The sequence below is a fragment of the Bos grunniens genome, chromosome 17 (genome assembly GCF_055505025.1).
Source record: "Bos grunniens cultivar Pamir isolate PY7600 chromosome 17, Bosgru_T2T1.0, whole genome shotgun sequence".
In the NCBI taxonomy this organism is placed as follows: domain Eukaryota; kingdom Metazoa; phylum Chordata; class Mammalia; order Artiodactyla; family Bovidae; genus Bos; species Bos grunniens.
The window spans coordinates 56,065,480-56,091,761 of record NC_141181.1 but is presented as its reverse complement, the minus strand read 5'-3'; the positions used below and the strand labels follow the sequence as shown (position 1 = coordinate 56,091,761).

At 45.3% G+C, this 26,282-nt stretch overlaps 1 protein-coding gene across 21 annotated transcripts in view; it reads right to left on the bottom strand.

The window, feature by feature from the left end:
- CIT (citron rho-interacting serine/threonine kinase) overlaps positions 1-26,282 on the bottom strand; it is a 176,690-nt gene that overhangs the window by 14,586 nt on the left and 135,822 nt on the right. For 8 of the 21 annotated variants that reach the window (XM_086347846.1, XM_086347845.1, XM_086347851.1 and 5 more), the window contains 16 exons: positions 22,401-22,598; positions 21,447-21,640; positions 18,380-18,515; positions 15,953-16,057; positions 11,104-11,244; positions 10,571-10,678; positions 8,530-8,692; positions 8,133-8,297; positions 4,676-4,813; positions 3,647-3,827; positions 2,919-3,010; positions 2,324-2,428; positions 1,945-2,114; positions 1,224-1,268; positions 697-777; positions 429-564 (listed from right to left, as the gene is read on the bottom strand). In XM_086347846.1, the coding sequence (XP_086203972.1) occupies positions 429-564; positions 697-777; positions 1,224-1,268; positions 1,945-2,114; positions 2,324-2,428; positions 2,919-3,010; positions 3,647-3,827; positions 4,676-4,813; positions 8,133-8,297; positions 8,530-8,692; positions 10,571-10,678; positions 11,104-11,244; positions 15,953-16,057; positions 18,380-18,515; positions 21,447-21,640; positions 22,401-22,598 (2,158 nt within the window). Of the gene's footprint in view, positions 1-428; positions 565-696; positions 778-1,223; positions 1,269-1,944; positions 2,115-2,323; positions 2,429-2,918; positions 3,011-3,646; positions 3,828-4,675; positions 4,814-8,132; positions 8,298-8,529; positions 8,693-10,570; positions 10,679-11,103; positions 11,245-15,952; positions 16,058-18,379; positions 18,516-21,446; positions 21,641-21,893; positions 21,952-22,400; positions 22,599-26,282 lie in introns of those variants that run through there. The other 13 variants (XM_086347850.1, XM_086347849.1, XM_086347853.1 and 10 more) reach the window with 5 other exon arrangements.

The window sequence follows — 26,282 nt, the reverse complement described above, 5'->3', positions numbered from 1 at the left end:
AATAAGTGAGAAAGTGTGTGTGTGTGTGTGTGTGTGTGTGTGTGTGTGTGTGTGTGTGTGTGTGTGTGTGTGTGTGTGTGTGTGTGTGTGTGTGTGTGTGTGTGTGTGTGTGTGTGTGTGTGTGTGTGTGTGTGTGTGTGTGTGTGTGTGTGTGTGTGTGTGTGTGTGTAGGAAGAGAGAAATAAATATGTGTTGAACTGTTACTGAGTGCTACATGCAAAGGAAGGGTCTGAGACCGGGGAGCACGGGCGATGCACACGGCAGGGCAGGCAGGCTCTCAGAGCACAGGGCCTCGGGCCCCTTCAGGGACCCAGAGGGAAGAGCCCCTCCTGCTCCAGCCCGCCCCCAAGTTTGACAAACATGACATGTGAGTTTCAAATCGTTTCCCCTACAAGTGAAGGCAAAGCGCTGTGTCCTTGGCCTCCCACCTGCGATCATGAGGAGCTTCTCCAGGTCCTTGATGATGTAAATCTGGAAGACTGCTCCGATTCCTGGGACGTGGGTGAGGGAGTTCTTCAAGACATTCAGCGCATACAGCCCTTCCTCGGTGCCCACCAGCACCACCTGCCAGGGCACAAGTCCCCAGGAAGAGCATGAGCGGGGCCATGTCCCCATTACCACCCCTTGACATGGTCCTGTAACGCGTGCGGCTATGGCCAGATCCCAGCAGACGTTGCCCAAAAAAAGCATCGTCACCTGGTCGCTGAAGGGCAGCGTGCAGTTCATGTCCAGACGGTCATCACCTTCCAGTTTCAACAGGGAGTTTCCGAGCAATTTCTTTTCACATGTGAAAGAGAAGAGAGAGAAAAAAGGAGGCCACAGTGAGGCTGAACTGTTTGTGACTGAACTGTCCAGAGAGACAAAAGCAAGAACAGAGGAAAGTTTAATGCCAGGGAGAAGGGCAAGTTACTCCTGCAGACACTCAGAAGCACACACCTGCTCCTGATTTGCCCCCTACTTTGATCTGAGTTCAAAAGGCAGGACCTGAATGTTACTGGTGTCTCTGGGTGGTGGTTAATTAGCGTCGGGGACATAACTGGGTTTAGATGCATAACTAAATGAGCACAGGAGACATAGATTCTGTCACACAAAACAAGCCAAAGCTGAAGGGTGTCACTGCAAAGGGTTAATAAGCCACGTGGACGCTCCTGCCCCTCCAGGCGTCAGCACAAGTGCAAAGCCCAGTGTCAGTGGCAAATCAACCAGCTCCTGAGTCTCTTTACCTGAGCCCACGCGGGCAGAGGCTCGTAGGAAGTACAGTCACGGCCCTATTGTACACACATGGATGGGGCGTTCAGTTAAAGGCTCACACGTGGGAGATGGGTCATCAACACAGCGCTTTCTCGTGAGAGGGAGGCTGGTGGCTAAGGACTTCCGACTGCTAACACTTAAAGTGTTTATTAGGAGCTAAGTGTTTGAAAAGAGCTGTTGGGGCTTTGGTGGTGGAAATGCCAGTGCGTGATGAGCACTGTTTGTATCCTGGAATGTTCCAGGAGGAGTGATGCCAATCAAGGCCTACCCACGTCTCTAACATCTTCAGGAGAAGTAGGATTTCAGACCTGCCTTTGGAAGAGCAGATCACGTAAAAGCAATTGAGCAGGTTATGAAAAAGCTTCCTGAAAGAGACATGGCTTTTGGCAGCCCTTTGTGCTGCTTGTAACACAAGCCTTTGAACCACGTAAACACATCTGGGTAAAGGAGAGAGAGCATTTCCTTCTAAGTAATTTGCAGCTGTGCTGCCAGAACTGAGACCTAGTATGCCCTGAAGAGCTGGCTAATGGTGGCGAATCCCTCATTCTAGAGGGTTCGGGCGGGGGGACCTGTGAGGCCAGACCCTGCCTGGAAGCCTGGATCTCTAGGGGCACACAGAGGGGGAGGCTGAAGGGACCCCCACCCAGTCAGCCCCCTCTACAAACACAAGCTCTGGCCCGCGTGCATACTCACAGCGTCGGCTTCCGCCTTTTCCCTAGACACTCTCCCACCTGCCACAACTGACTCTAAGGCGGTGACCCAGCGCTGCTTGTCGGGAAAGCTGGGAGCCAGCAAGTAGAGGGTCCTCCCAGGCCAGCAGGTGGTATGGGGGTGAGACTCCATCTTCAGGACATAGGGGACATCTAGGAGATTGGGCAGACAGCACAGGGTGGAGTTCGCCACCCACACCAGGAGGGAGGGCCAAGCCACCTGAGTCCCAGTTACATAGCAGACGTGGAGGTGGGGGGTGGGGGAGCCTCCTTCACAGGCTGATCCTGCACAGGCCCCCCCTCCCACCCGCGCTGAAGGCTGCAGCCCAGCCCACCTCCCGGGGGGGCCTGCTGCCCCTCACCTGCTTTGGCTGTGTTTGCAAGTTCAGAAGCACCAACGGCGCCATGAATAGACACGTCCCCGTCGGGAAGGCACAGCTCAAATTCTTCCACCGGCCTCTGTCCAGCTTGGTGCAAAGAGGAAGGGCAGAAAGAAAAACAAAAGAACAGGAACAAGAACAAGGGGAGACGAGAGGAAGAGAGAGAGACGGAGTATGCATGGAAAGAGAGGCGCACGAGAACAGAGGGGGGAGGAGATGTGCAGAGAAGGCGGAGAGGGAAGATAAAAACAAAAGTAAAGTGTGTCAGATGAAGAGCACAGTCAAATTTCGGATGACGATGCAGATTTAGGGGTTAGTTGGCTGAGGCGGAAGTTCTCGGAAGGTGTATTAGCAGGTGGAATCTTCAGGGCAGCACCCTGCAGGGTCTTCAGAGGGGAGACCTATAGACGTGAGTATCGTACCAATAACCTTTAGCGGAGTCATTTGGGTTTTAATTTTCAAAAATGGAAAATTCGTAGAAGGCTTGCAACGCAGTCCGGAAAACAGAGCCTTCACGCCAAGACTGGGAGACCTGGGCCAACTGCGTGCAACGAGATTCCCCGACTCATTAATTTACCTTCTCTGGCTTCGTTGTCATAAATGAGGACTTTGGAGCCCTCCAGAACGATGTACTTCCTGTCCCAGCCTTGCTGTCCTCGCTTGTTATTCCTGGGAAGACAGACGTGGGAAAGAACTGTTTGAACTTGGAAGAAATGGGTGGGAAGCAAGAGTGGGGAGGAGAGGAAATCCCAGTAAAGATGCTTCCCTGGAAAACAACAGGAATGACATGCCGGGGTGGGGAAGGAAAGCTTCCTTCTACCCTCTGGCTTGTGGAGCTGGCCCTGAATTCAACTGATGTTAAGACACGTGAACAGGAGAGAAGCACACACACATTTAATTTTGTGTGTACGTGGGTGTCTCCACAAGCAAATAAAGCCCCCAAAGCAGATGGGCCCAAGTGCTTATACCCTAAGTCAAACGAAGAACAGTTAACTGTGGAAAAGTAACACGGTCTGTGCGCATAGGTTTCTCCCCGCTGGCCTTGCCCTTGCTCTGAAGATAAGAATGCTCCTTTCCTCCTGCTGCAGGAAGAACAGCTTTGACATGGGAGTATTATATCCTACTTTTCCAAGAGAAATCGGGGAGGTTAGAGTGTCCCTCTTGCACCTGCTATTTTCTAAGTGCCTTTAGCTCAAAACAGTCCTTTACCCCAAAGTGGCCTTTTCCAGACCGGCACATCCTGCCGCCCTTCACCAGCCACCGCTTGCCCACCCGCTGCCAGGCCAAACCGCCCTGCAGCAATACCTGGGCACCTTCATCCACCCTTCCAGGTGCAGGCTGCTGCTGGGCTCCTTGGACTGCAGACCCGGGGAGTTCATTTTGTCGCGGCAGAAGGCCTCGGTGAAGTGTGTGGCGTATTCGGCTGGCAGGCCACAGGTGGCTGGCAAGCATGTGGAGCACTTGGGGTGGCACATGACCTGACATTCTAGGGAAAAGCAGTGAACAGGCTGAAAACACACCCGTCTGATGCTGGACCACTCCCTGCCTCCGCCAGCCAACCCCCGACCTCCACCCTGCCTGGCCCTGCCACTCAGGGCACCCCTCAGCCTTCCCAGGAGCCAGGCCCCTACAGAGACAGCCAAGCTCTCTCAATCCAGTCTTCCTGGTTTCTCCCAGGCTGCCACAGACAGATGTGCAAAGGACACATCTGCACATCTCCCCTGAAGCCAGGACACAGCTTAAAGGCAAGAAGACACCAGCCTGAGGGAAAGGAGCCTGGAAGTTCTCAAAGACCAAGGCATTTTGCATAGGCGATTGGAGACATGGGCTGAAAATGCGTATAAATTCCCTCCTTGAACATGGGGAAAACAGTGTCCTCCCCCTAAGAATAAACGTGTGAAAATGAATGCACTATATCACGGGCTTCCCTGATAGCTCAGTTGGTAAAGAATCTGCCTGCAAAGCAGGAGACATGGGTTCAATCCCTGGGTTGGGAAGATCCTCTGGAGAAGGGCAAGGCTACCCACTCCAGTATTCTGGCCTAGAGAATTATAGTCTATACAGTCCATGGGGTTGCAAAGAGTTGGACATGACTGAGCGACTATATGCTGCTGCTGCTGCTGCTAAGTCGCTTCAGTCGTGTCCGACTCCGTGCAACCCCAGAGACGGCAGCCCACGAGGCTCCACCATCCCTGGGATTCTCCAGGCAAGAACACTGGAGTGGGTTGCCATATGATGAGGAATGTTTAAATAAAAAAAAAAAACCACCGCCGGACAGAACTTTAGTGGAGACGCACGGGGGCCCTACCACAAATGCACAGCAGCTGCTCTTACCGAGACACTTGGATGCCTGGCGCCCGAAGTGCACGGTATCCAGACACACGGCACACTTCGTGGCTCGCATGTTCAGTCCCACGTTGAACCGGTGAGGGATGTTGTGGTGCATGCGCTCCTTAAGACGCCGGCTGAATTCTGGAGGGAAATTTTATTTTAAAAAATCAGAGTGCTGCAAAATAATACCATCAAGAAAGTGAAAAGACACCCACAGGATGGGAGAAACGTTTGTAAATCATCTCTCTGGCAAGGAGCCTGTAGATAAGATGTAGAAAGAACTCTTATGATGCAATAGTAACAAGATAACCCAATTAAAAAGTGGGCAAAGGATGTGAACAAATGTCTCTCTGAAGAAGATAAATAAATGGCCAAGATACACAGGAAAAGATGCTTGAGTCATTCTTCCTTAGGGAAATGCAAATGAACACCACAGTGAGATGTTAGTTCACGGTCACTGGATTATCTAGACTCAAAAATATGGGAAATGGGTGTTGATGAAGATGTGGAGAAATGAAGGTCCTCATACACTGCTGGTGGAAAAGCAAATGGTGCAGCCACTGTGGAGTCCAGAATTACCAGATGCCCCAGCAATTCCACCCCTAGGTCTATACCCAAGAGAACTGAGAACACATGTAGCCACAAAATTTGTGCACAGATGTTCACGGCAGTATTATTTATGATAGCCATAAACGGAACCAACCCAAAAGTCCATCAATGGACTAATACATAAACAAGATGTGATGATCACACAACAGAATGTTATTCTGCCGTAAAAAAAGGGAAGAACTGATAAATGCTCCAAGATGGATGAATCAGAAAAACTATGCTGCATGGAAGAAGCCAGACACAGAAAGTTAGGCAAGGTGCGTCCTTTATGGAAAATGTCCAGGACAGCAAATCCATGGAGACAGAAAGCAGACTGATACCTGTCAGATGTTCCATGAAGGGGAAAATGGCAAGTAACTGCCAGTGAGTTTAGGGGTATTTTTCTGGTGGTCGACTGGAGGAACCAAAAATGTTTTAAAAATTCGAATGTGATGATTATACAGCCTTGTGAACTTACTTAAAAAAAAAAATCACTGAATTATACATTTCAAACAAATGGATTGTATGGTATGTGAATTATATCTCAATAAAGCTGTTAAAAAAAAAAAGCATCTTAGTGACAGATTGTGAAACTATTTTAACACTAACAGATGTGTCTAGATTTATAGGAATCAAATTAAGATCGCCATTATCTGGTTATTAGGAATTAGGTTTTATTTAAAAACACATTCCCAGTAGGAGATGGTTAATACGATGGCATAGCTGTTTGTGAGCGTAAACAAACATACGCTTCTAAATCAGTTGTTTGTAAATATTTTAGTCATGAAAGGTATGTTTTCCAGATGAGATCATGGAGCGCTTTCCAGAATCCAGTTTAAAAATCACCATTCTTGAACATATTTAAATAATTTTAAAGACTTCATTCCAGGAAAAGATAGGTAGGATTTAGCTACTATACTGTTTTAAAGCTACTGCTATTTCACCATAACCCAAAATACCCATATTTGGAAAGAGTTAACTTTTCATCATTATTTTAAGATTGATATTGCCAACACAACAACTGAAATAAAGGCATAAATTTTCAAAAAAAAAAAAATAAAATAAAATAAAATAAAATTAAGCCTAAAAATAATTATTGGAGTAGGAAGATTGGGGATTGTGGTTGTAATACTATTTGAGTTCTATAATATTTCTTTAGCAACGTTTAAGGAAAACATGTGAAATAAAATTTTTTCTGATGCGTAAAAAAAAATAAAATAAAATAAAATGAAAAAAAAAATAAATAAAATAAAATGAAAAAAAAAAAAAAAAAAAAGACTTCATTTTAGCTTCCTGCTTCAGATTATTTCATAGAGAATTTCTGTTCAATACAAGACCAATAATGTGTTATAATATTTTTATAACCAAAGTGTGAGTAAACAAACACAGCAAATGAACTGAAGTAAGTTCCAGATGTACCAACCATGGTTTTGCATTAATTATTTATGTAAAACATGAAATTTGCAAGCTTGTAACTGATGAGAATTAAAGTATGTTTATACTATGGTAAAAAAAAATTTACTATTCTGAAATACAGACTTTCTGACTATTAAATACATAGACTGACTGAAGAAGTCCCCCTTCATGCCCAGTTCTTCCATGAATAACATCCTTTTTAAAAAATCCAAGTTTTAAGCCTCAAAGAACTGATTCTTGCATTTAAATTCCAATCAGTTAAAACTAACAAGATTGATTTTTTCTGTTTAGAAGGCTCCCTTCTCAATAGTGACCTAACTAGGCAAAGGCAGCTTTAAATAGAAAAGCTCAGGATCCAAATTTCTGAATCCAAATTGGATTCTCCGAACAACACTGTCTTCTTCCCTTAACAGAAAAGTCATGAGGAATAAATAACATAAATGCACTCTGAACATGCCATGCACACAAAGGAGATGTTTGGAGTGTTACAGACTACTCAGGGAGCCGCTCTGTGCAACCTCATGGAAGAACCCGGGGGCCAAAATGATTTTCCTTTGCGTTAACAGCACCACTTTGAAGACTTTAATCAAAGAGTGAAGCTCTTTGATTCAAGGTGTTATGTAAACATGGGAAATGAGATGACATCATTACTAAAGAAGAAAGAAATGACAACAAAATTCCACTGAGACTGGCAGCTGAAGTGGGTTGATGGTGATACCCTGATATTAAACCACAACTACTCTGCTCTCCCTGTGACTTTCCAAACCAACTTCCTTGGCTTTTTTTAAAGTCCATCCCATCTCTAGGTAAATAGAGTACATTTGAAACCACAAAGAAAACTCCTCACACCACTGGTCTAAAGGTTGGCACAACCAACCTTCAGAATACATACAACCTTTAACCCAGGGACTCATTTCCCAACAACTTATCCAAAAGTCATAGCACCCATAGCTGTGCAGAGTGTTCACTGCAGGGTGTGTATGGAAACAAGGAACTGGAAATAACCTAAATGCTTATCAATTGGGGTCTGGATTAACAGGTGAATTATAAACCCCCCACCATGGAATACCACGCAGCCCTCTAAAAAGATGGGGTCAATCCATATGGGTTAATATGAAATCTGCTAAGAAGACATTTTAATTAAAGAAGATGTTCTGCAGTGTACAGCACTGTGGGCTGATATTTATGAAAGCAAAGAAGATTATTATTTTCTCATATCCCTTAAATATGATTATATGACACCTAAATAATACAGACATGCAGTTAATTTATGAGCTATGGCTGGAAGAATACAATGGTTGACTCTGGGTAAGGGAACTGGGGTGGGGAGAAGGCTCACTGCTTATTCTTTAGCCCTCCATATTATCACTTGTCATTTTCACCCTGGGTCTGCATTTCTCAGTCCATTAAAAAAAAAAAAAGTCAATGCAGGTCCAGTGGCCCCTTGAGAACGTACCCTCTGGAGTGGAAGACTCCTTCCTGCGGCTGGACGGCGGGGCGAGCAGGCTCAGGGCGCTGGGCTGGTGCTCGGGTGACCGCACAATGGCGGACATGGCGATCTGCTGCCTGGCGGTAGCCGGTGTAGATGGGTGTGGGTGGTCTGCAGCTTTCCGGTGGGCAGCTGGGGAGAGACCAGTCCAGCGCCTTTAGGTTAGTGGGGTCCCCCAGAGGCCCCAACCAAGTGGACTGCCCAGGGGCTGGCTCTCAAAGGCCTGAGACCACAAGGACACCCGGGGTGCCGTATGGGCCATGCCAAGGGTGCCGTCACCACCAGGCTGAGCTAGTCTCCGCTCATCTCCTTGAGACGGGCCCTCAGCCTGGTGCACCGCCCTCGCTGTCCAGAGGGCCCGTACCTTCCTCCCGGGCGGAGCGGAGCTCGATGCGGGTCTTCTGCAGGGCTTCCTCGAGCTCCGCGCAGCGAGCTTTCTCCTTCTCCAGAGCCACCTTCAGCTCATTGTACTGCAGAGGAACCTGTGTGGGCAAAGCAGGGTCCTCTTTCCGTCGACTAAATAAACCCTAGCAATGGAAACAGAGATATCTCCTAACTCCTGGAAACTGGCACTGGGAACTAACTAAAGGAACTCTGCCTCGGGACGAGCAGACCATGGGAGCCGGGCACATACTCACTGCAAGCGGGTTTAGTAAAAATGGCATGTGAAGGGGTGGGGGGACTGAGCCACAGCCCCTCCCAGCTGGCTGGAAAAAAATGGGGGTGCGGAAGTTTCCACCGAGAGGGTTAAAGATGCTTGAATTGCCACCACCTCTTCCTTTAGCAATCCCAAGGAGAGCCATTTCCTGAGACTTTACCCTCAAAAAAAAATTGGAAGTGGAGGATGGAATCAGGAGAGATGGTTCAGTAATCTTGCCTTGAATTTGTCTCATGATGCTTAGTTATAAGACACAGAGATGAGTGGTTGCTTTTAAAAAAAAAAAAAAAAAACACAATACTAAAATGACATCAACAGAAGGGGCTTATGCCAAGAAAAAAAATGCAAATGGAATATGTATTGTACATGGGAGAAAAAAGTAAAACACAGGATAATGAGACTGAAAACAAAATTAACAACCAAAAAACACATGGGAATACCCTGACTACATCAAGTGACATAATCAAATAACAGTCCACTGCTAAAATAAAAAAGATTCACCATCAGCAGCACATAACAAGCACAGTCACACAGCACACAAGCAAGCCCGCGTCCGACAGCCACCACTGCTGTTTGCTTCTGCTGCTGCTCTTCTCCAGAAGGAGGACATCAGCATCATAAGACACCCTGCAGCCCATCTCCCCTTCCTGTACCATCACCAGTGCTATGCTGCCATCTGAGTGCCTCAGGAAGTTTCCAGCTCCTTAGAGACCTTCTTGAACTGAGAACACCTGGCCAAAACTACCATGAAGGCTGCAGTGGTTCAGGGAAGCATGCTTTGGGCTTATTAAAAATCTTCCCATGTGTATCTATCAGCCTGTCCATCCGTGTCTCCTGGTCATTGTTTTCAATTGTTACCACTTTAAAGGGAGGGATGGAGCAGCACCCCATGGAGGGGGCAGCTATCCAGTCCGGCACTTTGGGCAGGTCACAGCAGCACTCTGGGCCCCAGACTCCTACTGACCCGATCAGAGGGACTGAGCAGATGATGTCTAGTTTCTCTGGAGCCCCTTGTGCATGACTTGAGATTCCTTCTCAGGCCCCATACAGATGACCTATTAATACCTCTGGAATCCCATCCCTGTGACCTAAGAAGCCCTCTCTGTCTAGAATCCCATGTGTGTGCATGCTCAGCCTCTTCAGTCGTGTCCGACTCTGTGTGACCCTGTGGACTGCAGCCCGCCAGGCTCCTCTGTCCGTGGGATTCTCCAGGCAAGAATCCTGGAGTGGGTTGCTGTGCCCTCCTCCAGGGGATCTTCCCAATCCAGGGATCAAACCTGCTTCTCTTACATCTATCTGCACTGGCAGGCGGGTTCTTTACCACTAGCACCACCTGGGAAGTCCTAGAATGGCACACGAGTGGCCTCTAATCTCTCTAGAGGCCCTTACACACAAGCAGAGAACCCCCTCTGGAATCGGGGATGCCAACCTGAACACTCGGCCTTCCTCTCTGCTGCCTCCTCCTCCCCAGCTGCTTGGGAAACAAATCTCACTCCTTCAGAGGAAGGCAGCACAACTGTAAAGGCCATGAACACAGCACAGCGTGTCACAGATTCCAGAGTGACAACAGCCTCTCTTGAAGAGCCATTCTGATGATCTCAAAGCCTCTTTTTTCAACCCAAAACAAAGAAATTGTGCATTTTGTTTTCTCTGATGTTCCTAGGATTATCTACTCTGGTGACCTTCACGGAATCATCATGATTGAGCGAAACTGCCCACTGCCTGCTTTTCACACCCTCTGACCCACCTTTTTCTTTTTGGCAGGCTGGTCCATTTTGGCTTGCAGAAAATCGATGAGTTTGGTTTGCTGGGAAATAGTGCCTTCCATCTTCACCTTCTCATGAGAATAGAGAACCTAAGGTTCATGAAAACAAAAAGCACCTCAGATCCCAGAAGAAGCAGACTTTTAAATTTGATACTTTAATAAGAAATAAAGTCATTACAACACTAACAAATGAAAAATTCAACAAAAGCCACACTGAGCCAATTGTTACTTACTTAGTCCTGATCTTACTGCCCACCGTCCCCCACCCAACAAAGACAGACTCAAGTACAAAGGTACGTGAAAAAGCAAAAATAGCAAATGGTGAGTAGAAGACTCTAGAGGGTGGTCATGATAGCAATTTCCCAGCTTCTCTTAACATTTGGAAAGTTTTCGTAATAAAATACTGGTGAAAATACACAACACGAAGAGACTGCTCATCTTGCCAGGTGGCTTTGAGCCATCACACTTTGCCTCTGTGGACAATTTTTCAGTAAGCTCCCGGTGCTGGTTCTCACCTGAATGTTTTCCAGCTGATATTCCAGGTCACTCCTTTCTGTCTTCAGCAGATCAGCCCGATCCAGAGCTTCTTGCAGCCCTTGAGTCAGACGGAAAATATGATTCTTCTGCAGGTCCATCTGCTGCTGTAACTTGGCTTGCTGGTGGGGGGAGAGGCCGGAGAGAGAAGCTTCAGACCACACACAATGCAACGCGCTCCCTCACTGTCCCCACTCAGACTCATTTCAGAGGGGGCACCAAAATTTCAGCTCATTTCAGGATGACCAACTGTCTGATATTCCACAACGATGCATGAGCAGTTATCTCAACCACTGTTGAGAGAACTCACTTTGCGATTCTCCATGTGGCGTACACAAATGGGAATCATAGCACCTTTAATTCAAAGGGCGCCGCGTCAGTGCGAGAGACCAACAAGCACACCAACAGCCATGGTGGGAGGCGATGCTGCCACCACGAGGGAAAGGGGGGGCGATCCCAGCGTCAGAACAAGTGTTAGTAAAACAAAATTCTGTTTAGTATATTGCAAATAGTTTTGTACGAGAACTCTCTCCAATTCTTTTTTTTTTTTTTTAACTTTACAGAAAACAGGGCAGGCGATAAAGATACTGGCTTTATGGTTCTTACCTAAAATGCTTCTGTTTCTAAAAAGCAGAAGAGAACAGCTATCCTAAGAAGATACTGCTTGGTTTCACCCAACCCCTGGCGTCCAATCTAACTCTACTAGCAGTGGCCCAAACACTCCCTTCCCCAGGGGCCTAGACCGTCTGTGGACGGAAGGACAGAGAGCTGTAAACAGCTGCTCACCATCACCACGGGGCTTTCCCAACAGGCGAGGGCAAACCTCAGTGCTCTCTGCCCCAGCAGGCCGAGAGCTACAGATGACCTCGGTTCGCAGAAACCTCACCACCATATTTCTCTTCCCTCCACTGATGTTTGCATTTCCATTCCTACTCCTCAATCCCCTTCCTCTTGAGAGGCAGCTGATTCTGAGGCATCATAGTGTCATGGAAAAGAACCTGGGCTTTAGAACATTCCAGACCCTGGTTCAAATCATGACTTTTTAAAAAAATATTTATTTGGCTATGCCAGGTCTTAGCTGTGGCAAGTAGGATCTAGTTCTCTGACCAGGGATCAAACTCAAGCCCGGTAGTGGGAGCATGGAGTCTTAGCCACTGGACCAAGAGGGAAGTCCCCTGACTTAACTCTTATCAGTCCTATGGCCAGGGGCAGCTCACCGCCTCTCAGACCCTCAGTCTCTTCATCTGCAAGTGGGGGTAATAACCCCCTTCTCTGGGTGACACACCAAGCCCAGTGCCCAGCACACAGCAGATGCGCGATGAATTTCAGCGCTGCCTCCTGCATCCTTCTTTCTCTCGATGCAGTCCAGGTGGGCCCCTATCACTTTTCCATCTGCCCTTCCTACCCCAACCTACTCCACCAGCCCCTCTCCATCCATCCTCTGTAAAGCAAGAGGTACTGATACTAACTCAGAATCACCTGCCCTGGGTGCATGACCTAGAATTTCTGAATCAAACCACAGAACGCCCTAAAATACAGAACAACAAAAGAGAGAAAACAGCGAAGATAATCTCTTCCAGGGAGCTATCCGTCCCCTGTAGCACAAATGATTACTTCTGTAAATTACCCTCTTTAGTTTCCTTCCGCTATTTTAGGACAACACTAATTACTAGGCAGGAAGCAGAGAAACAAGTACTAGGGACAAGAATCTGTTTGGTGACAACCAGGCCCAAAATATTTCTCTAGAATCAACACATCAACTGTCCATTAGCTTTCCAAGAAATAGGCTGCTTATTTACTACAATAGAAAACAAGTAAGTGACATTGGTGCTCAGTGAAATGTTTTCCAAAACCATTTACCTGCTTCCCAGAGAGCGGTAAATGGAGGCTATTCCTGGTTGGTGGTAGACTGAAAGGAGGGCTCCAGCCACGTGATTAGATCTGTCCACCGATTTTATGATAGTGACAGGAAACTGGGAGGAAGCAGAGGAACTAGACGACAGAACCAGAGTGGGAAACACCCCTGGTAACAGGGAGGATGGGCCAAAACCAACAAGAAGGCTTAACAGGATGGTATTAAAAAAAAAAAAAAAAAGTCAAATAAATAAAGATGTTTAAAAAAAAAAAAAAAATATGTAGAAGGGCTGGTGGTGATCTAACAGATCAATGGGTGTCAGTGGTGTGATAAGCCACCCAAAGAGCCCAGGTAGTGGTGGGGCCGGCCCACGACTCCGTGTTGTTCAAACCCCAAGGACTTCTAGAAACTGTTCGGAAGGATAAAACTACCAGAAAAGAACATTCCAGTCCTGGTGGGACTTGAAATGTTTCAGTTAGAAAAGAAAAGGTGACATGGAGTCAGGAGAGCTGAAGAGATAGCAAATCTACTGTCACAGGGATAATAAAATAAAAAGTAGCTCTCTCACAGAAGTATCACACAGAGTGTATGAGCTGATTCATGGAAAGTACTCAGACATCTGGCATGTGGTATGTGCCAAATGAAACATGAGTTATTTTTTAAAATAATAAAAGAAAAAAGAAAAACAAGTTATTTTTATTACTAAGCAAGTAATATGATCATTAATCAATATTAACTTCCTACTTTGGTTGGAAATATGAGACTACTCCCTGTTTTCAAATTTTTTGCTGTAATAGAACCAATGGTTGGAAGTTACAGGCTTTAGTTCAAAACCAGAAAGGACTTTCTAAGAGTTAGAGTTGCCAGAAAAATGAGTTGGGCAATCTTGAGTCACTTTAAGTCTTGAGTCCCAGGTGCCCCAAGGCCCACTTGTGAGAGTGGCTGGGGAAGGGATTCTCTACCTCGGAAGGGGGATTATTTGACAGGATTAGCAAACGGACTTGGAGCTCTGGTATTACTTCCAAGTCGGGACTAGTCATGCCTGTAAACAGCAGTGTCAGAAAAGTTTCAGAGGCCACTTTAGGCCTGAGAGAAAAGATTTGAGAGAAAGCTCTGTTACTGAAGTCTGCCAGGGAAAGGGTAAAAGAAACGGTGGTGCAAGTGCTAGGAATTTGTGTTAAATGACACACAAAAATTCTCTCCAACTGTGAGACTCTGATTCTGGCTCCATGTACAAGAACCTGTACCTAATGGACAAGACAGGCAAGCTGAGCCCCCGACCACCTGCTGCCACAGGGCCCACCCCAAGCCAGGATGCCAGCCGCATCCTTGATGGTAAAGATCACTGTTTCCCAGTGCTCTCAGGTCTCAATGAGATCTGCCTCCAAGCCAGCGCAGCCAGATGTCTGTCTTCAAAAAGCCCTCTGTGAGGTGCAGACAGGGGAACTGGAAATGTTCCCCAGTAGTTTTAGAAGTGAGAACAGGGGACTGAATCAGGATGCCAGCCTTCTATTTCTAGTCTTGCCACTGACTCACCACGTAACCTTGGACCAAAGCAGAGTTGTTGGGGCCAACGCTCTTTCCTCGGAAGGAAAAGAGGACAGGCGAGATCACTGATTATTTCTGTGCTTCCTGTTTCCAACGTGTGTCCAAAGTGGGGACACTGCCTAGTGGGGACACTGCCTAGTCATTCCAGATAAAAGACCATTCTCTGATCATTCTCTATCTTTTGTCATTCTCTATTTGACAATCAGAGAGATTTAAAAATTTCTATTATAATATTCTGAGAGTCACCTTTGGTGAACTTTCTACCTGTGTGTAATATTGATTTTATTTAAAAACTTTTCTGTTGTGGTAGAATATACATAAAATTTACCATGTTAATCATTTGTGTTATTTTTGGCCACACCATACAGCATGCAGGATCTTAGTTCCCTAACCAGGGATCTTAGTTCCCATACCCTCTGCATTGGGAGCATGGAATCTTAACCACTGGACTGCCAGGACTGGTGGCAATTAAGTGGAGTCACGTGGTTGTACATCATCATGGATCCATCTCTAGAACGTTCCCAACTATATTTTTAAAAGTCATTCTAGAAAACATTTTATGCTCCCCTGCAAAATGTGTACCACATTTTTCAAACTTAATAGCATAGTTACAATACTTCTACCAGCAGAGCCTCTCAGGGGCTACAGGAAGCACACAGTAAAAGCTCCATTTACCAGAACAGATAACCTGGTTGATTCAACTGTCAGGCTCATTGTGGCTTAAACAGAACACTCTTGAGTCTAACTTCTCGTGAAATACCTTTATAAACTGCATTTGTCCTGACAGGTCAATTCTAATGAATTAAGACAAATTATCAGTGATTCAGCCAAACCAAGGCTTTGGTTGGGGGAGTTGTCCTCAATTTAAACAGAGATTGCAGAATTCTATTCAAAGGTACAGGAAATAACTAACATAAGGATTGGACTGGTTTAGGAGATCAATTTGAACTTTTTGTTTTGTGTCTCAAAAGCACGGTGTCATTTTTTTTGCATTGAATTAATTGGATGTTCAAAAGTTTTCATGAGATTTGGCATTCAGCATCACCTGATCAGGTCTCTGTCCCGTGCATGAAGCTCATCAGGCTGCAAACTTAATACACTCTGGATATTAACTCTAAAGAACAATTTAACTCAATATCTACTTGCCCTCATATTTAATAAACTTCCAGTTAGCACTTACTCACTATGTGCTTGACACACCATTAAGCACTATTTGGAAGGACACAATGACAAAGAGGCCCCAGGGCTTCTTGACATGTTCTTTCAACGTGTTAAACACCTTCCAGAAAGTACCCAGTGACCACCTTACTCGTCCTTGAGAATTCAACCTTGAAATCTAATTTCTTAATTTGGACCTGCCCACCTGAGGCCAAGTGTTCACTTCTGAGAGTATGCCTGGCTCTATTTACCATGCATCTTACACCCACCTCTTCCAGAAGCCTTTGTTTGAGCTCTCGTTCTGTCTCCAGCTTCTGTTGTAAACTTCGGGCATTCATTTCAAGCATGGCGTGCTTCTTCTCCAGATCATTGAGCTGGACATTTGGAAAAATTGGCCGTGACACATTTAGAAATGTTATATGCTAACGACTTTTGCCAATATCCACAAACCTTCACAGCCAAAGAAAAATCAAGATCTAAGGGTCAGAACATAAACACTGGTTTTTAAAAGTGAAGTGAAGTTGCTCAGTCATGTCCAACTCTTTGCGAACCCATGGACTATAGCCTAACAGGCTCCTCTGTCCATGGAATTTTCCAGGCAAGAACACTGGAGTGGGTTGCCATTTCCTTCTCCAGGGGATCTTCCAAACCCAGGAATCGAATCTAGGTCTCCTGCATTGCAGGCAGACGCTTTTACCATCTGAGCCACCAGCGAAGTCTAAAGAGTCATGTTTGTAATTGTTTTACACTGTATGTGTTAGTTGTGTCTGATTCTTTGCGACCCCGGGACTGCAGCCCATCAGGCTCCTCTAGCTCCATGGAATTCTCCAGTCAAGAATACTGGAGTGGGTAGCCATTCCCTGCTCTAGGGGATCTTCCGGACCCAGGGATTGAACCCAGGTCTCCTGCATCACAGGCAGACTCTTTACCGTCTGAGCCATCAGGGAAGCCCAGGTTTTTAAAAGCATACCACAAATGTCCATGTCAAAGATAAGCCTTATGTAGGTTATTCTGTTAGGAGAAGATATTATTTCTAAGGGATGGGTCATACGTGTAGCTAGCTGTGACAAGTTCTAGGAAGATGACTTCTCCAAAATTTATTTATCTGACATGCTTTGGCTGAATTAAATCATCATATTCCAAATGCTTGCTTACTTGCGTGGGATAATATCAGAACTCGGATGAAAGGGCAGACAAGCTCTCTCAATGATCTTGTATCAAGTCACAAAGGCAGAGGGTGGCCCTTAAGTAGACATATACACAAATAGTGACTACTCTGTCAAGTGATGATTTTGATAAGAGGTATGGAGGAGAGAAATTCATCCTGAATGGCCTGTCACTGGGAGAAGATGGGGTCAGAAAGTCTGGAGTCTTAAAGGATGGGTAGGACTTTGCTGTAGAATTCTTTAGGACAGCCAGGTAGAAAAAAATGTCCTCCAAGCTAAACACCGAAAAGCTCATTTATCTCTAAATAATGCATTTACTTTTTTCATGGTTAAATAACATATTTACTTTCCTCATGGTTAAAAAAATTAGTAAGCCAGTACCAAGGAACTCAGGAATATTCCTGAGTAGCAAGCTCTAGCTTGAATCTGGTCATTACTATGAAATTCCAATAAGAAAATAACCATGGATCCCCCAAAAAGATTTACATTCATCACAATGTTATTTATGACAGCAAAAAAACAAACAGAAAAAAAACTGGAAGAAGTTCAAATTTCTAACACAAGCAGAATGATTAAAATAGGTGTCTGTGTAATTGTTGTTTCTAGAACTACATGTTCAAAAAATATTCACTAATTCAGGAAAAGCCCCTGTTTATGTGATTTTTTTTTTAAACGATGTAATCCTGTTTATATAAGAATCTAAATTTATCAATATAAATAAATGAATATAAATTGAGCAACATAACAGTGGTGACAGACTACCAGTTACTTTTTCTTTACTTTTCTGTGGTTTCTATATCTTCCACAATGACCCCAAATAATCACTTCTATAATCAGAAAATTAGTTACCCAAAATTCAGAGGTCAGATCATGTGTGTGTGTGTGTGGGCGCACACGCACACAAAACAGTGTGTATGTGTATATATGAAACAGTTGTGTGTATATGTGAAGTTTCTCTGACCTGCACTCTTACCTGTAACACAGAAGCACCTATTCTAAATCTCTTTTAAGACTATTAAAATTTTTCAAACAGCAGTATGTCACTTTGTAAATATAGAGTGCTTCATGGACAAGATGTGTGTATTTCCAAAGTGGAATATGAAGACCAGCACTGTCCTCAGATCCTGCTGTGTCCTTGGACTTAGAACCCAGAGACGCTGAGGCTTCCTGCCATTGCAGCACTGGAATGAGCAGGAGTCCTAGCCACCCCGCACTTCCCAAGGATGCTCAACGTTAGATCCATAAAGGCTTTCAGAAATCAAATGCCAGGAAAGAAGAGTGCTGTGTACCCAGGTCAAAATCTGGACCTCAGGGGCCCTGATGGGCAGATATCAGGAAGTCATTGACCAACTCTGATACCCCAAGCACCCACTACCCCCACTACTGCCAACCAAGAGTGTCCCTTGGGGAAGCACAACAGTGAGACTTGGTTTATGAAACACGCCGACCATGGATTGAGCGCATGTGAATACCTGCTAAAAGAAGGAAGTATACATGCGTATCTAGAAGGCAGGAGGGACAGGGGCTGACCTTGTCGGAGAGGCTCTCGGCCTTCAGCTTCTGCTCCTTGAGAGCCTGCTGCAAGGCCAGGATCTCGGCCTTGTGCTCCTTTACTGCCAGCTCGACCACCTGGCGCGACTCAGTGATCCTCTGGTCGGCCCTCGCCCTGTGGGGAGACACAGGCACGTTCAGAAATCCCGTCATTGCCACCCTACAGGAAGGAAGCCGGCCCGGCTCGGACATGGATAAGCAACCAAACAGGCTGCAGGCTGGAGAGAGCCCAGCCTGACCCCTTGTTCCGAATTACGTGGAGTGAGGATGTGACCCACTTTAGGCCCTGGGTAAAAATACTCTTAGCAGGTAAGGCTCCTGTGAATATAAATGCACTTGGAAGGGCTGAAGGGGATGAGGCATTTTTCCAAATGCAACTGGGCTGAAAATGGGAAGACGGTTACATCCACCTGCAGAAGCAGGAAGGAATGAGGTCCCACTGAAGGAGCACCGTGCAGAGGACCATGTGGGGCCCCATTCGAGCAAACAATGCCTCTCCTTAAAGCAAGAGCTGAAGTGTTCTGGAAACTGAACCTTGAATCTGCTGGGTGTAAATAAGGTGACAGAAGACAAAAACTGGAGCACCCTTGGAACATCACTTCCCCTCCCCAACTCAGGTGTTCTGTTTTGCTGCTTCCACATCTGGACTTAGACAGGCTCCTTCACTGGCAGCTCTCCTTCTCGACCCAACAAACCCAAGTCTTACTCAGACTCCAAGGGTAAACTAGAAGGCCATGTCCTCCACAAAGCCCTTCCCAGTCTTCCTCTCAGAAGTAACGTCTTCTTGTTCTGGACCCAAAGCATAAATATCCTACTGGCCTGGCACAACCCACTCTCTATTTTAGGTGATAAATAGTTCAACGCATAGTTTATCTCCTGCACTAGACTCTCAGCCTCTAGAAGACAAGAATTAAGAATTATATTTTAGGGACTTCCTTGGTGGTCCAGTGGCTAAGACTTCTCACTCCCAAGGCAGGGGGCCAAGTTCAATCCCTGATCAGGGAACTAGATCCCACATGCCAAAACTAACAACAGGCACAGCCAAATATATAAATATTTTTTTAAAAATAAGAATTATATTTTACTCATCTCAGATCCCACATAACACCAAAATAGAGGAAGGAAAAAAAAAATGGGGGGTGGGGAAGAGAGCCAAGATCTTTCACAATTGCTCCTGAAAGAAATATATGAAAGATCTCCCTATGTGTGTGTCCGGCTCTTTGAGACCTTATGGAGTGTAGCCCACCAGGCTCCTCTGTCTATGGGATTCTCCAGGCAAGAATACTGGAGTGAGCTGCCATGCCTCCTCCATGGGATCTTCCCCAGCCAGGAATGGAACCCAAGTCTCTTATGTCACCTGCACTGGCAAGTGGGTTCTTTACCACTAGCGCCACCAGAGAACACTTTCACGCTTGGTTGTGCATTCCTGATGCTATGGTCAGACTCTGCCCCCGAAACTGTCTACAAAGGACTCTAGAAACAGCTGGGCTAGGAGCTGGACTTGCGAGTGGGAGGGAGGGGTGTGTGTGAGAATAGCCAGAACATAGGGTGAGGACGCAGGAGCTCAAGAGTTCAGGAGGAAACAGTAACAGGATGTCTTAAACCAGCAGCCCTCTCACATTAGCAAATACCCTGAAAGGGAAGATGTCCAACAGGAGAATATTTCTACCAGTTTCTCTTGAAACTTATGGGTTCCCTTTGCTTCCAGTCTTTCTTAGTGTAGTTGATTTAGCACAAATTATACCTCCAAGACAGCCGTGAGTCTACTATGGTCCACCAAATGTGGGAAATACTGAAATGAGTCTGACAGAGTCCAGATAAATGATAAATACTTCCACGAATAGTTATCTTGCTCAGGGAGTTCAGAGTATTACGGGACACTAAGTTTCAGGGAAAGGTGATATTAGTGAGGTTATGCAGGATGAATAGGATTCTGTTGGGAAGACATGAAGCACAAGGTGGATACCAGCCCATAGGGTACCTCTCTGCAAACTAGGAAAGGCATGTGTTCTTCAAGACCGTGCACTTCTACCTGTTGGTAAACTGTCATAATATACTGGTTCTGTTAAAATGAACGCTGTCCCACCATGAGCTGGTAAAATGTCACGGAAGATCTTCAAGTCTATTCCCAGGAGCATGCATCGCATAACCTGCACACCTGCGACCCTGGCAGGAGGGAATCCTACACTGGGAGAACTGGGGAAGTAGAGGAAAGACACTACCTGAACTCAGGATTACTACTGCCTACCAGGAAAGGAAGAAAAAATAAAAAATTGTAAACTATTCTTGTAGAGCAGTTGTTCTCAACTGGGGGCAGCTGCCCTCCGCCCCTGCCCCCAGGGGACACCGGGCAATGTCTGGAGATGTTCCCGGTGGTCACAACTTGAAGAGGGAGCAGCTACTGGGATTTAGGGGGGCAGATCCAGGGAAGCTGGTCAGCACCTTACCATGTACAGGACAGGCCCCCATCACAAAGGACTGTCCGGCCCCAACTGTCAATAGTGCCAAAGCTGGGGTAGAGGGTTGACCCGCATCACACATGACCAGTATCAAAACAGTGATGGTCTTGTGACTTCCCTGGAGGTCCAGGGGCTAAGACTCTGTGCTCCCAATGCAGCGGGTCCAGGTTCAATGCCTGGTCAGGGAACTATTAATAGATCCCACATACCACAATCAAGACCCGGTGCAGCCAAATAAATATTTAAAAAAAAAAAAAAAGGAGAGTGACAGTCTTGCTACACAGTCACAATGACACAAAATCCAAGGAAAGAGTTTCTACAAAGAAGCACTGAGACACTTTGCCCTGCTGACTCCTGGGGCCCTGCACTGGCTGACTGGTCATCATCTCCTGCTACTGGCACCGTCCCTATTTACCTCGAGGATGACTGACCGATTCTGGTTGCCCAGAGTCTCCCAGCTTTAACACTTAAGTCTTACGTCCCAGCACCTGCTCATCCCTGGTCAAGCGGGGGCACTCGCCAGGAGCTCTCAGGGTCATCCTGCCGCTGCCACCTGCCACTGGCTCTCTACCTACATGAAGTCCCACCTGCTCTGCTTCTCGGTGTCCAGCATCCTCTGCAACTCTCGAACCCGACACTCAAACTGGGACTTCTCGTCACCAAGGACACTCCTCCAGGCCTCCCACTGCCGCTCCTTCTCCAGCAGCTCGTCGTTCAGGGCCTCCAGGTCCATGACCTGCTCCTCCAGCATTGTGCACGTGGTCTTCAGCGCCTCCATCGTCTGCAAATCAGCACCACTGAGTTGTGCCTCATAGCAAACGAGGATTTCCCAGGTGGTACTTTTGTCGGATCAGTTTCAGAAAAGCATGAGCTTCTAACTACAGTCTGAAAGACACTATCTTTTTATCCTACAGACCAAGGGAGTTAGACAAGAACAGATGAAGGGCCATTTCTACTGACATCTTATAGAAAGAACTCAGAGGAGGGCCAGGGAAAAGAGACCACGCTTAACAATAAAGTAGCTTGGGAATTACCTGGCAGTCCAGTGGTTAGGACTCCCAGCTCTCCCTGCTGAAAGCCCGGGTTCAATCCCTGGGTGAGGAACAAAGATTCCACAAGCCTCACAACTCCGCCAAAAAAAGTTTTTAAAAAATAAATAAAGTGGCTCACGAAAGCAATCTATTCTATTTTTAATGGTTTTAAACCAAAATTAAGAACAACTATACATGGAACTTCCCTGATGGTCCAGCGGTTAAGACTGCGATTCCACTGCAGGGGGTACAAGTTTGATCCCTGGTCAGGGAACTAAGATCTTGCAAACCATATGGGGTGGCCAAAAAAATGAAACAAACAAAAAAACCCAAACTACACACTTCTAAAAGCTGTTTTTAAAACTCGCAAACCTGCAAAGCGCTGACATGATTGGTTTTACTGACAGGCTCAGTCTGAGAACACTTGGGAGAGACATAATTGGCACTTGCTCCAGAATCTAAAGGGGCTCCAGGTTTCCCAAGGTCTCCAACACTATTCATGGTCCTTACTTGCTTCTGGCTAGTGAGCTGCATCTCCCTCTCAGTGATCTCGCGGCGGAGATGGTCCACTTCACTTCGCAGCTGCACAATCTCGTCGTTGGCACCAGAGGCCTCATCGAGTTGTTTAGACAAGTAGAAGTTTTGGTTGTTGAGCTCGGCATTGTCCTCCGTCAGCTGGTTTAGCTGCTCCTCCAAGTCCGTGATCACCTAAAAGAGGAAAAAATCTGGTTACACATGGAGCAAGTTGGTTAGAAATGAGAAATTGCTTCTAAAGCCATATATACTTGAACCTCTGTGGTAATGATGACCAGCATTTGCCCATCCAGCCCCCGAGAGCCAGCCTCCAGCTGCCATACCCGCCTCCTTAGCGCCCAAACCCACATACGCTATGGGAGAACAAGAAATGTCTCGAATTCCTTCTGACTCAGGATTCATCAGGAAAACATGGCAAGAGTAAATCAATCAAAAGCGACTGCCATATGGAAGGGGCAGCTTTAAATGAGATCAAGTTCATAATAGAATGTGGAGGATGCAAACTGAGAAAAGAGGAAGAGTAGAGAGACTAGTATCACAATCAGCTAATTAAGCTGAAATGCCCAGGACATCATCGACAGAACATTATCATGGGAGATGGTCTTAGAAAGCAAAATAAAGCTCTTATCAAGGAAGACTGAATGAGAGAGACCTAGAGTTATTTCAATAATATCTCAGGTAATAAATTTAATTTCATGCAACAAAAGAAAAAAAAGGAAAACTTAAGGGACGTTCAGAATAATCCTGAAAATATAATACCGTATGGATGGCATAACTTTAAATGGTTCTTCTTATACAGCTGGGTATCAGAAAATGGGAAAGCACGCATATGAAATTGTCATTTTACTGAAAGAGATTTAATCTGATTTTGCTAAATTATTTCCCTGCTCAATGGTGGAATGACTTCAATTTCAGCACATTTAGCTTTCCTATTCTCTTTGCTGAAGTTTAGTACCAGCGCTTGCAAAGAGCTTTTACATATAATACTTTCGAAATTTAAGGGCAATTTTCTAATAATAGTTGGAATGAGGCACACAGGCAGTAAATTAAATTTTATATAACAGAAAGGAGTAAATTAAAAGGAAATGCCTCTGGGCCTATGGTTAATTGTTTCCCATTTTCAAACCTAAAGCAGATTTAGTTTCTGAAACGTTGCCACTGTTTTCGTGACTAACTCCCTGTCTTAACCCCCTTTGATTATCAATTAAAAAAAAAACCTTCCCAGGCACATAGAATTAAAGAATGTCAATTAGATAGAATTGTTCAGTGCAGTTCAGAAAACACAGCTTTTCATTTTGTTCACTGAGCTGATGAGCTTTTAATGCAGTAAGTGGTCTAGTAATTTGTACTTTAATATCAAAAGCCTTGTTAATTCCTACTATACTGGCTTGAGTAACGCTATCAGCTACAAGAAAGGGAATAAAGGTTATCCGGTCCAGTTCTTGGCTAAACCTCCTTCTTTATCAGCATGAGAAAAAAAGGGGGGAAAACTGCAAGTCTGTCACTCCAAGCAGGCATTTGTGCTTCACAAGAACGCTTGTACCACCCTTTGAGTAATATGGTTACATCTCCCTAAAGCAGAAACAATGAATAAATGGTGCCTAATAGTTCAACAGGTCTCCTTCCTATACACAGTAAAGCCATTCCTTACGATGGTTTTTCTCCTAGACTCCAAATGTCTTCACTGTGCTTCCTTTTACCTCTGCCCCAGAGCGAAAACAACAAGACTGATGAGGCAAACCCCCTAGAAGTCCCAGATAAGCCATCTTGAGCTTGGCTGTGTTGGTTTCTCCACCTATGATGTGGAGGTAAATACTATATAGACAACCTTCTCTGTTGCTCTGGTTTTAACATTTTGGATTTTTATTGTATGATAGTCTCCCTTAACGTATCATGTGAAATACAAGAGACAAAAATGAGTGACCAAGGTGTTAGTGAGGCATCAATGGTGGCCCAGGGGGAGCAAATAGACTACAGAAAATCTACCTATATAAGAATACATACGCTGCCAAAATAATTTGCCATTCAAAGACATGTTTAAGCCTTTAGGCTCCTATTCACTTTCTTTGACTCATTTTAAAAAAAGCCATTTATTATATGCCCATTTCTGCCACCTCTCCTCCCCAAATTAGATTATAAAGTGCTAAAGAAAAAGACACTCATAAAAAGTCAGGGAGGTGCCAAGACTATTACTCTCACTTCAAGTGAAATGGACCCACTGCATAGGAAGGGGCCTTCTATTTCCTTGTCCTCATCGCGTTTTCAAAGGGTCTCCTGTTTCTGATTTCTAGTTACAGTTTGTGGTGGCTGGCTTTGTGTTTTGTCATTATCTGTACTGCCTATTTGACAAAAGGAGGATCACGTGTTTGCAGGAAGCATTCAAGAACTTGTTAGAGTGCGTTAACTGATCCAGACGTTGTACATATTCTTTCTGCCTCGGCCATAACACACTTAACTGCTGGAGTTGCCCACTTAGCTGCTGGTGGTATTAAGGGTTAGACGTACTCCCACACAGAGATATTGAGCTGATCTCAGACACAGGCAGTAAATTAATGATCTCTATGGTTTGGAAAAAAAAAGGATAATAGGCAATCTGCAATTCTGAACCAGATTACATAGGCAAGGAGAATCCTTAGGTCCACTTTGTGGGCATATTCTCTCTACACCAAGGGCAAATGATCTGTGCCCTGTACCAGGAGACTGTTAACCTTTCAACCCCAAGGATACAAGGCAGCAAAGAGAAACTACACAGCTGACTCCATCTCAGTGGCAAAAAAAGATGAGGGAGATAGCTCCATAATGTAGGGGCCAGCAGAGCTTTCTGATATGCTGTTTGTACAGATAAGAGATCTGGGTAAAATTTGAACAGAAAACAGGAATACAAAAAATGTATCTACTCTCAGTACCCAAAAAGAAAATGTTCTAAGGTCTCTATTTGGGGTTATCTGTTGCTTTTCAAGTGAACCTTGTGGTTCTGCGATATATAGGTTACCTTTCACACCTCTGCTGGGCGAGCAGCAGAGAGAATGTTACCTGGTAAACATCCAAGAACATACCAGAGGTGAAGACACCAGCCAGACAATGAACATCAGGCTGAAAAGACACAGGCTGACGTCCTATTTTAATGCCTCATTCCTTCTTGAGGGTAGCTATTTGCATATTATTTATTTTTAATCTTATAGCTGACAGATTGATTCATAATTAAAACCATGTCATATGTTTGCCCACCAACTCCTCTCCAGAACAGACTTAGGTAGGGTTTTAGGTGCCAGATTGAATCAAATTCTTTTTTTAAATCTCTTCAAAATATAGAAATGGCCTGATCCTGAAAAATCTTGCTGCTCACGAGCTTTTTAAAAGCTGCTAACTGGGAGCTCCTATCGATCGAGCTATTATAGGAGTTTCCACTGATAATGAAGATGACATTTCCCAGCAGAGACAGTCTTGGACAGCGGTGCCGAGAAAGGAGCATCTGTGTGCTCTTCTAAAGTGTCTGCAAAGCAGCCTTTGAACTTGCGGAAGGATAACTGAGATCCACCAGTGCTGCCAAGTATGTTCTAAAGTAGTGGTTTTCAACCTTTTTTTTTTTTTTAAGGAGCAGAGCTGTTTTCTAAACAAGATTCTGTTCTAAACCCAGTATGAGCAAATAATAATAGTTATCACTGATTAGCACATTCTATGGACCAGGCCCTGTACAAATGCTGATGCATCATTTAACTTTTGCAGGAACCTCCATGAGGTAGGTATTATCAAGTTTCTGATTCTGTGACTCGGTGTTTCCTAGATTTTACTGTTTCAGAAATCTGAATATATATAGGAACTAAACAGCTGTCTCTCTTCCCTCACCCAGTTCCCAAA